Source organism: Equus caballus, chromosome 2, assembly GCF_041296265.1.
Source record: "Equus caballus isolate H_3958 breed thoroughbred chromosome 2, TB-T2T, whole genome shotgun sequence".
In the NCBI taxonomy this organism is placed as follows: domain Eukaryota; kingdom Metazoa; phylum Chordata; class Mammalia; order Perissodactyla; family Equidae; genus Equus; species Equus caballus.
Genome location: NC_091685.1, coordinates 15,260,685 through 15,274,697, shown reverse-complemented (window position 1 = coordinate 15,274,697; position 14,013 = coordinate 15,260,685). Strand labels below are relative to the sequence as shown.

The 14,013-nt window shown below is 42.9% G+C and overlaps 1 protein-coding gene across 1 annotated transcript; it reads right to left on the bottom strand.

The window, feature by feature from the left end:
* Positions 1-1,931: 1,931 nt before the first annotated feature.
* OR13P17 (olfactory receptor family 13 subfamily P member 17) lies at positions 1,932-2,870 on the bottom strand. Its single transcript, NM_001391709.1, has one exon. It carries the CDS (start codon positions 2,868-2,870, stop codon positions 1,932-1,934), a length of 939 nt encoding a protein of 312 aa, NP_001378638.1.
* Positions 2,871-14,013: the final 11,143 nt, after the last annotated feature.

Sequence of the window (14,013 nt, the reverse complement as noted above, 5' to 3'; positions counted from 1 at the left end):
ACTTCATCGTGCTCACCTCCAGTAGTCTAATTTTTATCCATCACCATATATATGTGCCCTTTTGTCCCTTTTTTTTTTTTATTAATGTTATGATAACCCTTTTGTCCCTTTTGCCCACCCCCTACCCAGCTTCTCTGGTAGCCACTAATCTGTTCTCTTTATCCATGTATTTGTTTATATTTTGATATTTTTCAATCTAACACTATATCATACTTTTCAATGTAATTAAATTTACTTCAAAACATGATACATAGTAATGTTTGCGTAGCATTTCATAAAATTGATATATCATATTTACAGCTGTTTCCAATAATTTTTTGATGAACATATTTGTACATAAAACATGGTCTGCATTTCTGATTTTGTTCTTAGGACAGAGTCTCTGAAGTGAAATTTCTGGATCCAAGTATATAAACATTATAAAGATTCATGATGCCTAATGTTACATATTTTCCATTTGTTGATATTTTTATTAAATGACTTAATATATGTAAAATTCTTAAAACTGCATTGGCACATAAATGTTCAATAAGTAGAGCCACAATTATTAGTATTATTACTCTTCATTTAACAAATATATTGAATGCCTATGATGTGGAAGGCACTGTCCCAGAAAGGTAGAATCAATGATGCTCTTTTCAGCAGTGAAGGTGGGTGTCAGTTTCACTGCATCCTTCCCAGCATTGAGTATCACCATTTTTCTAAACTTTGCTAGTTTGATACGTGAAAATGATATTCCACTGATTCAATTCGTGTTTGTTGATAATAAAAGCAAACATTTTTTCCATATAATTATAGCTGAATAACAACAACATTTAATCCTTTTTATCCCCTCCCCTTTTTGTACCTGCCACCATTTCCACATTTAGCTGGTCCTAATTCATCAACTCCCCCACTCACTGCTTCCATCTTCCTTCTGTGACTTTTCCTGTGGAGTGTTCATTTCTTCACTCATAAAGTATCTGTGGAAGGCCAGTCTGTGGGCAGCATGGGACTAGATCCTAGGGACACAGCAGTCAACTTGACAAGCATGGTCCCTGCTTCATGGAACTTGCTATCTTGCAGAGAATTCAGATGCTGAACCACATGCCTTTATTATTATGAGAGAGAGGTATGGGGTGCTTTGGAAGGCTAACTCACTCTGAGGTCTCAAGAAAAGGCTTCTGTAAGGAGCTGCAGTTTAATCCAAGAACTGATGGATGAAAAGGAGTGAATGGCATAACGGGGTAGGATGGAGGTGGGGTGGGGTTAAGAGTGAGGAGAGAAGGAACAGCATATGTGGAAGCCCTGAAATGGGAAGAATATGGCACATCAAGGCAAAGACAGAAGTCCAGTTTACTTGGAGTGAGAGAAGGAGGAAAAGAGCGGCCTGAGATGAGTCTGGCAAGGTGAGTGGGGCCAGATCTCACCTGGCTTCAAGCCTTCTCAATTTGTCTCCAATCCACATGTCTGAAGCAAGCACACAATGCTGTGTCAGTCACTGCAATGGCGTTTACTTGTCTTCCTCCCTGGGCCAGGAATCCTCTGATCTCACTGCCCTTGCCCTTCTCTCCAGCTAACCTGATACCATGTGTGTGGTTTACAGAGGGTAATGAACCTTCTCAACATTCAACCACAGGGAATACCCCACAGCCTGTTCTGTTTGTCTCAACAATAAAAGATTTTAGTGGCTCAGATATCCCTTCTTTTGTTAACCACTCACACTCTAGAACAAAAGGCCGCTCAAAGATTGATGTGCCTGGAAGACATTTCATGGTGACCAATCTGTCAGCCAAATCATGGGCTGTCCTACAAGGGCCTGTGTAGAGTTGAGATTCGGGCCTGAGGGGGAGTGTGTCCTGGTGCTGCTGGGTCATGTGAATGAGTATATAGGGCATTCACTGTGCATCATGAGTCTTGTTTCTCTGTCCCCCAGCTGTCCTTCCAGGGACTCATTCTGGGGCCCTGCCCCAACCTGTTACCTTGAGGAAAGCCCTCTTCACATCCTTGTTCCGGAGGCTGTAGATGATGGGGTTGAGGAAAGCAGAGATGATGTTGTAGAGCAAGGCCAACTTCTTGTCCTCCTCTGGGGAGACCTCAGCGCCAGGCTTCATGTACATGACCATGGCTGGCACACAGAACATGGTGACCACACTGATGTGGGAGGCACAGGTGGAGAAGGCCTTGAGTCGTCCCTGGGCTGAACGGATCCCCAAGATAGCAATGAAGATGTTGACATAAATGACAAGGATGAGGGCGAGTGGAACTAGGATGACACTAAAGCCAAGAATGAAGTCTGCCTGGTCATTGACTGAGGTGTCTGCACAAGCCAGCTTTAAGACTGCAGGGACTTCACAGAAGAAGTGGTTGATCTTGTTAGGGCCACAGTAGGGCAGGCACATGGCAAAGAGAGTGTAGACAAGAGCAGAGATGACACCCCAGAGACCACAGAAAATGACCATTATCCCACATAACCGTGGGCTCATGATGACCTTGTACCTGAGTGGGTGGCAGATGGCCATGTACCTGTCTATAGACATGACGGCAAAGAGCCAGGACTCGGTGATGCCTAGCACCAAGAAAATGTACATTTGGGCCACACAGCTGGCAAAAGAGATGGTCTTGTTCTCACTGGCCAGATGTACCAACATCTGGGGCACAGTTGTAGTGGTGTAACCCAGATCCAACACGGAAAGAATGCCAATAAAGAAGTACATGGGTGTGTGGAGACGTGAGTCCAGGCAGATGAGGATGGTGATCAAACTGTTACCCAGAATAATCAACAAGTAGGTCATCAGGAAGACTGAGAAGAACAGAGGAGTGGTCCTAGGGCTGAAGGAGAAGCCCAGAAGGATGAATTCTGTCACAGAGGACTTGTTAGGCTCTTGCATTATGTTCTAGTTCTAAATAAAGAAGAAAGGCATGAATTCAGACAGAAGACTAGGTAAGCTATGCACCAGGGTGAAAGTTACTGATGGGGTTGAGATAGTGGTCAGTGTCCTGTTATGATGAAACACTTCAACATGACAGCCAATTTTACCTGCTCTTGTCCACTTCCATCACTCCCAGGAAATTTATGAAGAGAAAAGGGCTTCCATATCTGGTCCAGGGTCTGCCTCTGCCTCACCAATAATTACCCATCTGAGCCTCAGTTTCCTCAGCTGTGAAATGAAAGCATTGGGCTAGGTGATCTCTGCTTCCCCATAGCATCCCCTTCTCCTTTGTAACACAGCCACGTGTTTAGAGATAAATATTAGTGTACAAACTCTATGCAATTTGGCAAAGTACAGTGAGAGAACCTACTTTCCTGTTGAAGATATCAATTTAATTTTCCCACTCTAATTTTACCCTCAGTCTTTTCCAGGCCTGGACAGCTCTTTCACTACCCCCTCCTCCCTCACCAACCCCCCCCCCCCACCCACCCACCATCTCATCTCAGGCTTTGGTGCATTACAACGAACACTGGCTCTCTAATTTACTGAGTGAATGACCTCACCCAAGCCCTTTTTCCCCCCACCCCTTTGAGACCACTTCCTCCAATACAAAATGAGAATAATTGTCTCCTTGTTATAAGCTTGCTGCAAGGATTGAATGATATTTTGGCATGGAACGCATCACATAGAAGGACTAACAAATGGTAGATGTATAATAAATAACTGCATTTCTGGATGGTTCTTCAAACACAGGACTGAGATTCAGGTCCAAGCTACGCAAGCAAACATCCCAAGAAGTACTTCACCGTACTTGATACCCACAATCAACTTTCACTCTTCCACATGCCTACTCTCTGTTGCTTCTCCCCACAAAAGCCAGCATTTAACTCACTCTTTTAGCTTCTTACTGACTCTTAGCTCTTTCTAGACTTAACCTCAGTTTCTTCATGGAGAACAGGAAGAGGACAGTCTCACCGAAGAGATGTCATGTGCTTTGTCAGTACTCAGGGAATGGGAGCAATCTTGATACTGTTGGCATTATTCCTTCTCCTGGCACCAATTTATCTGACCCAACTCCTTGTTCTTCAATCTGCTTGTTCTTCTTCATGGCACCATGAGTGAGCCTTCATGAGAAGCTGTGTCTACCCTCAATACTGGTTTCCTGACTTTGGCCAAAGGACTGCACACACTTGGAGCCTCCCATATGCTAGGCACTTTTCTAAGAACTTCTCAGACATTATCCAATATTTGGCAGATAACCATTTTTATTAAACCCCTACCTTTCACCAAAGGGCCTTTGTAGGTCACATTGTCTCCCCAGGTTGGCCTCAGTTTCTGCATAAAGTATGATGTTGTGTGGGCCAGATGATCTAGAAGGGAAAGAAACTGCATGGCAGCAGAGAAAGTTTAGAGACAGTGGGTTCTGCTTGAATCCTGAATCAATCTTTATTTGCTATGTGACATGGGACTGTTAGCTCACTTCCTGGGCCTCAGTTTCCACACCTATAAAACAGGAATAAAATTACCTACGTTGCAAGCCACAGTCTTCCTGAGAAGAAGAATCCCAAAGATGTGAGAATACTCTACCTTGGGGCCAAGAGTGGGAAAATATGCTGCCATTTTTAACTTTTCATTTTTTTAAACATGGCCAATGAATGAGGTCATTCTTTAATATTAAAGAGTGTTTAACCTGGTTGAACCATGCAGGGAGGCTGAGTGCAACTGGAACCAGCTGTCTATAAAACCAGTGAAGTGTGCCTAGGGATGCTGTTCCACAACCAGGACCTTGGGTCGGAAACTCAGGCTCGCTGAACCCCTGGGTCCCCGTCATCCTTCCCCTGACTCTCCTGAGGGTAAAACATTTTTCTCTTGGGAGAAAATTGCCCGACTCTCAGGGATGAGAACCAGAAACCCCACGTGAGGGAGAACAAAAGGCAACATTGTTATCTACCATGAGGAGCCTGGTCTCTGTGCCTCCCTTTGGGCAAAAAATATAGAATTCAGCTTTGGGGCGATAGCTTACAATACACCTTAACATTCATTCTCTCTTTGAGCCTCATAATGACTCTGTGAGAAGTATAGCATAGGGACCATTATCTCCATCTCACAGAGGGAGAAACTGAGGCTTAGAGAGGAAATATATGGGCGAAACTGAATCTCACTCATTCTTCAGCACCAGGAAGGTTTCCCAGGCACAGGAAAACCATAGCCAACCAGAACTCAACTACGATGAGTCCTCAATTTACTGAAATTATTTCTGTCCTTGATTCTCAGGAGAGAAAGGCAAATCATGAGGGCAAGGAATCTTGTGTTGGGCTTAATTTAACTATATGGATATATGGATATGGATGTGCACACACACACACACACACACACAGAGTAATTGATGGCATCTCTAAGATCAATGCAGTCATACCAGTCAGAAACTTCAGAAAATCCCCTCAGCCCCTTTTGTCATCCCCCTACATCCTATCTGTCCCCAGGTTCCAATACCACACCTCCAAAATGCCTCTCACACCCATCTGTCCCTCTCCAATCCCACCGCCACTGTCCAGTCCAGACACTTAGCATCTCTCTCTCACCTGGGTTTCATCTCAGTCCTGTAGCTGGATCCTTGCCCAGCCCATTCTCTGCACTGGCCTTCAGAGTGCTCTTTCTAAAACAAAAATCTGACTGGCTCACTCCTGAAATCCTTCAATGGCTCCTTTGTCTACAGGTAAAAGTCTTAGACAGTTAGACCAATACCCTGGCTTCACTCCTTAAAGCCAGACTCAGTTTTGGTCACCAGCCTCCAAGGCAGGTTGGTGGGCTCAGACACTTTAGAAAGATCTTTGGCTGTTTCAAGGACTGAAACAGAAAGCATCACAGTGGACAAAATGTCTTTTGAAGAGAGGACACATAGAAAGGATACATATCCCAGGTCAGAGTGGGAGTTCATTGCAGAGTTGAGACTACGATTCAGAACTCCAGGATACCAGCTGGTCAGCTCCTTGGACTCTGTCCTAGTTCAAGGCAAGCCCAGGTTAACTAGGAAGTTCTATAGGTGAGACACATTCCCACTGAGCAGCTAGGCTTCATATGCATAATTTGTTGTTTCCCACTGTAACCTCATCACTTAATACAGAGCCTGGCACATAGTAAGACCCAATAAGTGCTTACTATAGACCAGGAGATCCTGGAAAGACAGAAAAAGAGAGAGAGGAAAGATCACACATTTTTTCTCTCCCTACACTTTTCCATCCTGTTCCTCAGAGCGCTAGAGAAAATGACCTATGTCTGGAGGTCTCAATTCCCCCAGGACAAATCAGGGCACAAGTCTGTTGAAGGAGGAAGATTGGGCGAGTTGGGACCAAGTATTACAAATCTCTCTACCATTTCTCTCAACTCCTGTCCCAGCCAATAAATAATAATAGTGTAAAACACTATTATAAATAATATAATGATCCATTAATATTACACAATTATTCTAATATAATAATTAGCATGATTATTATAATAATTTAATATAACATTATTGTTGTTGTTGTTGCTATAGTAGCTTACTATGTGCCAAACACTATAATGTGATTTACATGCATTATTTTATTTTAGCCCCATAACTGGGGTGAGAGTTGAAAGATTCAACGATAAATCTGGGCACTCTCCAATCAGAACAGACACCCGCCATAGGAAACAGGAAAAGCTATTCCAGAACATCTACAAGTTGAACATGAGACCTGCACACAGCCCCCTGTGAGGTGGGCATTACTGCTATACCTATCTTACAGATAGGGAAAGCAGTGACACAACTTGCCCAGGGTCGCAGCTGTACCAACTCCAGAGCCTGTGCTCACAACCGCCAGCAGACGTTGCCTCTCTGAGCATCTCTGACAAGAAGGTGGTTGGACTGACTTGCCTGAAAACAAGTTCTCTCTCTCCTCCCCTCCTGATTGCTTACTCACTTCGTCTCTCATTTCCTGCCTCTTCCAGGGTGAAAGCTGAAATGAAAGGGGGCAGGAGGAGCAGAAGTTGTGACTAAAAAGTAGGGCGAGGGAAGCTGGGACAGGCAGTTGACCAGGTCAAGCAGATGCAGGGAGGCAACAATGCCAGGCTGCTGATGCTGGCCCTCTCTGAGCCTGCACGTGCCCCTCTGCCCTCTATACTATGGTCTGCTTCTTCCCAGACAGCTGCATAAGGGAAATGGGCATCCTGACCGAGGTCAGAGGCCAGGCAAGTGGTACCAGAGCTGGCCATTTCCCACTCAACCTCCTCTGGCCACATCCGCAGCCCCTGGAATGCTCAGTGCTGTCTGGGATGAGAACAGAGTTGCTGGCTATGGAGCACAAAGGTAACCAGGGTGTAGCCTTCTCTGAGGGCCTGGGATCTACTGGGCCCGGGGATAGACGGGGTGAACCAGGAGAGCCGGGCGGGATCCAGAGATCCTGGGAGACTAAAGACAGGGCTGGTGTAAAGAGGGGTCTGAAGTGGCAGGCCCTCATCTAAGGGCAGCAAGGATGGATTAGGACACAGACCAGAGACGCCTACTGGGCAGAATAGAGACATAGAGGCAGACTAGGAAGGAGCAGTGTACACAGACGGGCAGACAGGGAGAGACAGAGGACCACAGAAGCAGAAAAGAGTAGCACCAGACTGGAAAGAGGTGGAAACTGAGGACAGCATCCACGGGTTGGACAGGAGCCTGGAGCCTGGCCTCAGAGAGCAGGTGCTGGCTCTGAGGGGCCCCTGGTGGGTGTGCTGGGGCAGCTGCCACTTTCACTCATCCTCACCTACCAGAGTACATTTTGCATGGATGCCCAAAATGTGCAGCCTCCTCAAGCACCACAGGCAGATGCTGCCTTCAGAGTAAGACCCTGCCTCAGTCCATGGCACCCCCAACCCTGGTCTTCCCCTCTCAGCCAAAGAGGGTAACCCCAGTCCAACTCAGATCCTGTGTCTGCATGGCCAGCCATGGCCTGACAGTGAGACTGGGCAGGCGTTCAGCGCAGGCAGGCCCTGAGTCTTGCTCTGATATGCTCTGGTTTGCTGGTCCCTCCTTGAGCCCTCAGTGACGCCCCACAGATCTGCTGTGGACAACTTCAGAGATTCATCAAACCTTGGAGCTGGAGGTGATCTTGGAGAATCCAATACCTGCCAGGATATACATCTTCTTTGCAGCTTCCCTGGCAAAGGATGCTCCAACTCTTATTTGTATACTCCCAAGGACAGGAGGCTTACTGCCTCTCAAGGCAGCTTAGGTAGCCTTCACTCTGCCTCTCATAAAATCTTGTCTTGTACCAAGCTAAAAGCAAGTACTTGGTCCCTTCTGACATCAATGACATGTTCTCTAAAGTGCCCTTCTACCTCTCCACCCTCCCACACTCTCCCCCACTCTCCCCTTTCCTCCAGAATCCCCAGTCTGCATTACAGTGTAGTAGCCCCTAACCTGTCTTACCTTTCCTTAGGAGGGTATGTGGGTCATCTTTCCTCCTCTTAGTAAGCCCTCATGCCCTGATCCCACCCATCTCCCCCAAGCTGGATCCATGTCACCACCCAGCATCTCCAATGCCAGGTGGGAGCCCCAGCAGACATTTCCCAACGTCAGCACAGAGATGGCTGCGTCCTTCCACTCAGCAGCTAAGGGCTCCGAAGAAAAACCCTGGGGAAGCAACTGGTGCACAGAAGACCCAGGGACTTGCTGTCAGACAGATTTGGTCACTGTGTCCTGGCCAAGTCACTTAGCTTCCCAAAGCCTCAGCTTCCTCCTTGTAAAATGGAGCTGTGTTCCCTATGTCATAATAACATTTGCTATTTGGTTTGTTTGGGGTTTTTCTTTGAGTAGTCATTATGGGCCAGACATTTGATATATACTAAATCCTTGCAGCATTATCTCCATTTTACAGATACAGAAATGGAAACTCAGATCATTAAGTAGCTTGTGTAGAGCTGGGATTCTGAACGTGGTTTTGTCTGAACACAAGCGGGCTCCTAACCAATGCTGAATCCAGCATGTGATCTGGCACAAGCCGGACCAGAGGCAGGGAGCCATGAGGACTCTCAGGTGGGAGGGACAGAGTAGAATATGGAGTGGGAGGTGGTTGGCTAGTGTACCTGAGTAGACATGGTCTTTGAAAAGATACTGCTAAGACCGATGTCAAAGACTGTACTGCCTACATTTTCTTCTGGGAGTTTTAAGGTTTCAGGTCTTAAATTCAAGTTTTTAATCCATTTTGAGTTAAGTTTTGTGTTTGGTGTAAGATAATGGTCTACTCTCGTTCTTTTGCATGTGGCCATCCAGTTTTCCCATCACCATTTATTGAAGAGACTTTGCTTTCTCTATTGTATGCTCTTGGCTCCTTTGTTGAAGATTAGCTGTCCATAGATGTGTGGGTTTACTTCTGGGCTTTCAATTCTGTTCCACTGATCCATGTGTCTGTTTTTGTGCCAGTACCATGCTATTTTGATTACTATAGCTTTGTAGTATATTTTGAAGTCAGGAATTGTGCTACCACCAACTTTTTTCTTTTTTCTCAGGATTTCTCGGGCTATTCAGGGTCTTTAGTTGTTCCACATAGATTTTAGGATTCTTTGTTGTATTTCTGGAGGAATGTCATTGGGATTTTGATTGGGATTACATTGAATCCATAGATTCCCTTAGGTAATACGGACATTTTAACTACATTTATTCTTCTTATCCATGAGCATGGACTATCTTTCCATTACTTCATGTCTTCTTCAATTTTTTTTCAATAACGTCTTATAGTTTTCAGTGTATAGGTCTTTCACCTCTAGTTAAATTTATTCCTACATATTTTATTCCTTTTGTTGTGATTGTAAATGGGATTGTATTCTTGATTTCTCTTTCTGCCAAATCGTTGTTGGTGTATAGAAAAGCAAGTGATTGTAGTATGTTGATTTTGTATCCTGCAACTTTACTGTATTTGTTGATTATTTCTAATAGTTTTCTGATGGATTCTGTAGGGTTTTCTATATATAGAATCATGTCATCGACAAATAGTGACAGTTTTACTTCTTCCTTTCCTATTTGGATCCCTTTTATTTCTTATTGCTTAATTGTGCTGGCTAAAACTCCCAGTATTATATTGAATAAGAGTGGCAACAGTGGGCATACTTGTCTTGTTCCTGTTCTCAGAGGAATAGCTTTCTCTTTTTCACTATTGAGAATGATGTTGGCTGTGGGTTTGTCTTATATGGCCTTTATTATATTGAGGTACTTTCTTTCTATATTCATTTTATTGAGAATTTTTATCATAAATGGATGTTGGATCTTGTCTAATGCTTTCTCTGCATCTATTGAGATGATCATGTGATTTTTATTCTTCATTTTGCTAATGTGGGGTATCATATTGATTTATTTGTGGATGTTGAACCACTTCTGTGTCCCTGGAATAAATCCCGCTTGATTGTAGTGTACAATCCTTTTAATGTATGGTGTATTCAGTTTGATAATATTTTGTTGAAGATTTTTGCATCTGTGTTCATCAGTGATATTGGCCCGTAATTTTTCTTCTTTGTGTTGTCCTTGTCTGGTTTTGGGATCAGGGTAATGTTGGCCTCAGAGAATGAGTTAGGTAGTGATACAGGTCCTCTTAAATATTTCATAATAGTTTGAGAAGGATAGGTATTAAATCTTTTTTGAATGCTTAGTACAATTCACCAGGAGAGCCATCTGGTCATGGACATTTTTTTTTTTTTGGGGGGGGGGGTTGATTTCTGTTTCAATCTCTTTACTTGTTATTGGTCTGTTCAGATTCTCTATTTCTTCTTGATTTGTTTTGAGAGGTCGTATGATTCTCAGAATTTATTCATTTCTTCTAGGTTATGCAATTTGTTGGCATATAACTTTTCATAGCACTCTCTTATAATCCTTTGTATTTCTGTGATATCTGTTGTAATTTCTTGTTTTTCATTTCTGATGTTATTTATCTGAGTCTTCTCTCTTTTTATTAGTGAGTCTGGCTAACGGTGTGTCAATTTTGCTTATCTTCTCAAACAACCATCTCTTAGCTTCATTAATCCTTTCTATCATTTTTTAGTCTTTATTTCGTTTATTTCTGCTCTGATTTTTATTATTCCTTTCCTTCTACTGACTTTGGGCTTTGTTCTTCTCTTTCTGGTTCTTTTAGGTATAGTGTAAAATTGCTTATTTGAGATTTTTCTTCTTTCCTGAGGTAGGCCTGTAGTGCTATAAATTTCTTCTTTTCCTGCATCCCATAAGAGTTGCTATGTTGTTTTTTCATTTTCATTTGACTCCAGGTATTTTTTGACTTCTCCTTGATTTCTTCATTGATCCAATGGAAGTTCAGTAACACGTTGTTTAGTCTCCACATATTTGTGACTTTCCCAGCTTTTTTCCTTGCAGTTGATTTCTAGTTTCATACCACTGTGATCAGAAAAGATGCTTAATATGATTTCAATCTTTTTAAATTTATTGAGGCTTGCTTTGTTTCCCAACATATGGTGTATCTTTGAGAATGTTCTAAGTGCACTTGAGAAGAATGTGTATTCTGCTGTTTTTGGATGGAAAGTTCTATATATATCTATTAAGTCCATCTGGTCTAGTGTTTCATTAAAGTCCACTGTTTCCTTGTTGACATTCTGTCTGGATGATCTATCCTTGATGAAAGTAGGGTGTTAAGGTCCCCTACTATATTGTGTTGCTGTCAATTTCTCCCTATAGGTCTGTTAATAGATGCTTTACATACTTTGGTGCTCCTGTGTTAGGTGCATATATATTCATAAGCGTTATGTCTTCTTGTTAGAATGTCCCTTTTATCATTATATAATGCCCATCTTTGTCTCTTGTTATCTTTTTTAAGTCTGTTTTGTCTGATGTAAGTACAGCTAAACCTGTTTTCTTCTGCTTGCCATTTGCCTGGAGAATCATCTTCCATCCCTTTGCTCTGAGTCTATGTTTGTCTTTAGAGCTGAGATGTGTTTTCTGGAGGCAGCATATTGTTGAGTCTTGTTTTTTAATCCATCCAGTCCTCATGTGTCTTTTGATTGGTGAATTCAATCCACTTGCATTTAGAGTGATTATTGATATATGAGTATATTAATCCTGCCATTTTATCTTTTGTTTTCCAGTTGTTCTGTATTTCCATTCTTTCTTTTTCCTCGCATTTCTGTCTGCCATTTCACTTTGGTGGTTTTCTGAGATGGTTTTCTCAGTTTTCTCTTTATGATTTGTGACTCTGCTCTGATTTTTTGCTTTGTGGTTACCATGAAGTTTGTGTAAAAGTTGTCATAGATGAGATAGTTCTTTTTCTGATAGCCTCTTATCTCCATTAGCCTACTCAGTCCCATCTGGTTTTTTTTCCTCTTCTATGTTTTTGTTGTCAAAAATTCTTCTTTTTTGTGTTGTGAGTTTGTGACTAAACTGTATTGGTTATAGCTATTTTTGATGCTTTCTTTCTCTTTATCTCTTATGTTGTAATTAAATGTTTACAACATAACCTATTCTGATATAAACCTGCAATTTTCTGATTCTGCCTATCTACTTATCTTCTTGCTCAAGGTTTTGTAAACTTTGCCTTTTAGTTTCAAATCCGAGGACTTCTTTCAATGTTTCTCGTAAGGCGGGTCTAGTGGCAATGAACTCCCTCAGCTTTTGTTTGTCTGGGAAAGCTTTATTTCTCTGCCATACCTAAGGGATTATTTTGCTGGATAGAGTATTCTTGGCTTAGTTTTTGTCTTTCAGTATTTTGAAGATATCATTCTATTCTCTTCTAGTCTGTATGGTTTTTGTTGAGAAATCCACTGAAATCCTGATGGGGGTTCCATTGTAGGTTATTTTCTCCTGCCTTGCTGCCCTTAATGTTTTTTCTCTTTCACTGACTTTTGCCTGTTTTAATATTATATGCCATAAAGTCTTTTTGCATTGATATAATTAGGAGTTCTATTAGCTTCATGTACTTGCGTGTCCAGTTATTTCCCCAGGTTTGGGAAGTTCTCAACTATTATGTCTCTGAATAAGGTTTCTGCTCCTTTCTCCATCTTTTCTCCTTCTGGAATACCTACAATCCTTATGCTATTTTTCCTAATTGAGTTAAATATTTCTCAAAGAATTTCTTCATTTTTAAAAATATTATATCTCTTTCCTCTTCTACCTGACTCATTTCTAGCTTTCTACCCTGAGCTCACTAATTCTCTCCTCCACATGGTCTGCCATTTTTTTGAATGCTTTCCACATTATTTTTCATCTCATTTATTGTGTTCTTAATCTCCAAAATGTGGGTTTTTTTATAGTGTGTCAATCTCTTTGATGAAGTACTCCTTCTGCTCATTAATTTTATTTTTCAGCTCATGGAGCTGTCTTTCTGAGTTTTCATGTAACTTGAGTTTCTCTTTGACAGCGACTTTGAATTATCTGTCAGTCAGATTGTAATCTTCTGTGACTTCAACTTTGGTTTCTGGAGAGCTGTCATTCTCCTTTTTTGCCATGTTACTGTAGTTCTTCACAGTGTTTGATGAACTGATCCTCTGCCAGCACATTTGTGGTAGTAACCACCTTTCTTATTTGGGTACAACTTTGGTTACTTGGTTCTGTGCTGCTTCTAGTTGTATTTGAGAGCCTGCATTTTCCACCCTCCATTGCCTCTGCCAGGATGGTCATCAGTTCCCTCCTTCTGCTGCTTGTGCCTCTGTGGTTGCTGGTGCCTTTGCTTTAGTCTCAAGTGTTGCCACTGGGGTTACCAGGCTGTGAGCACTTCTCCTGCTTCTGGAGTTGCCTGGGTCTCATGTTCCACCACTGGCCCTCCATGGGCTCAGGTACTGCTGCCCTATGCACCATCTGTGCTGCTGCTCCTGGGTTATCTTGGGGTGCTGACAGCACTGCTCCCAGGGCACTGTGTTCATGTGTGTTGCTGTTGCTGCCAAGGTCTTGGGTTTTTGTATGCAGCCTCCACTCCTGGTAGAGCCAGTGTGGTGGGTGCTGCCACTGGGGGCTGGGTCTGAGGTTCTTCAGTATTTCCTGAAGCCTCAGGTTGTAGGTGTCACCTGCCACTGCTGGGGGAAGGACGGGGGCTAAGATGCAAGTGTTGTTGCTGTTTCTGCCATCTCTGGTCACTGGAAGACGCTGGTGTGTTTTTGAGACCTTAGGTCC

What these genes read in the sequence shown, in the direction of transcription:
- OR13P17 (NM_001391709.1), bottom strand. Translation starts at nt 2,870, where the DNA reads ATGCAAGAGCCTAACAAGTCCTCTGTGACAGAATTCATCCTTCTGGGC.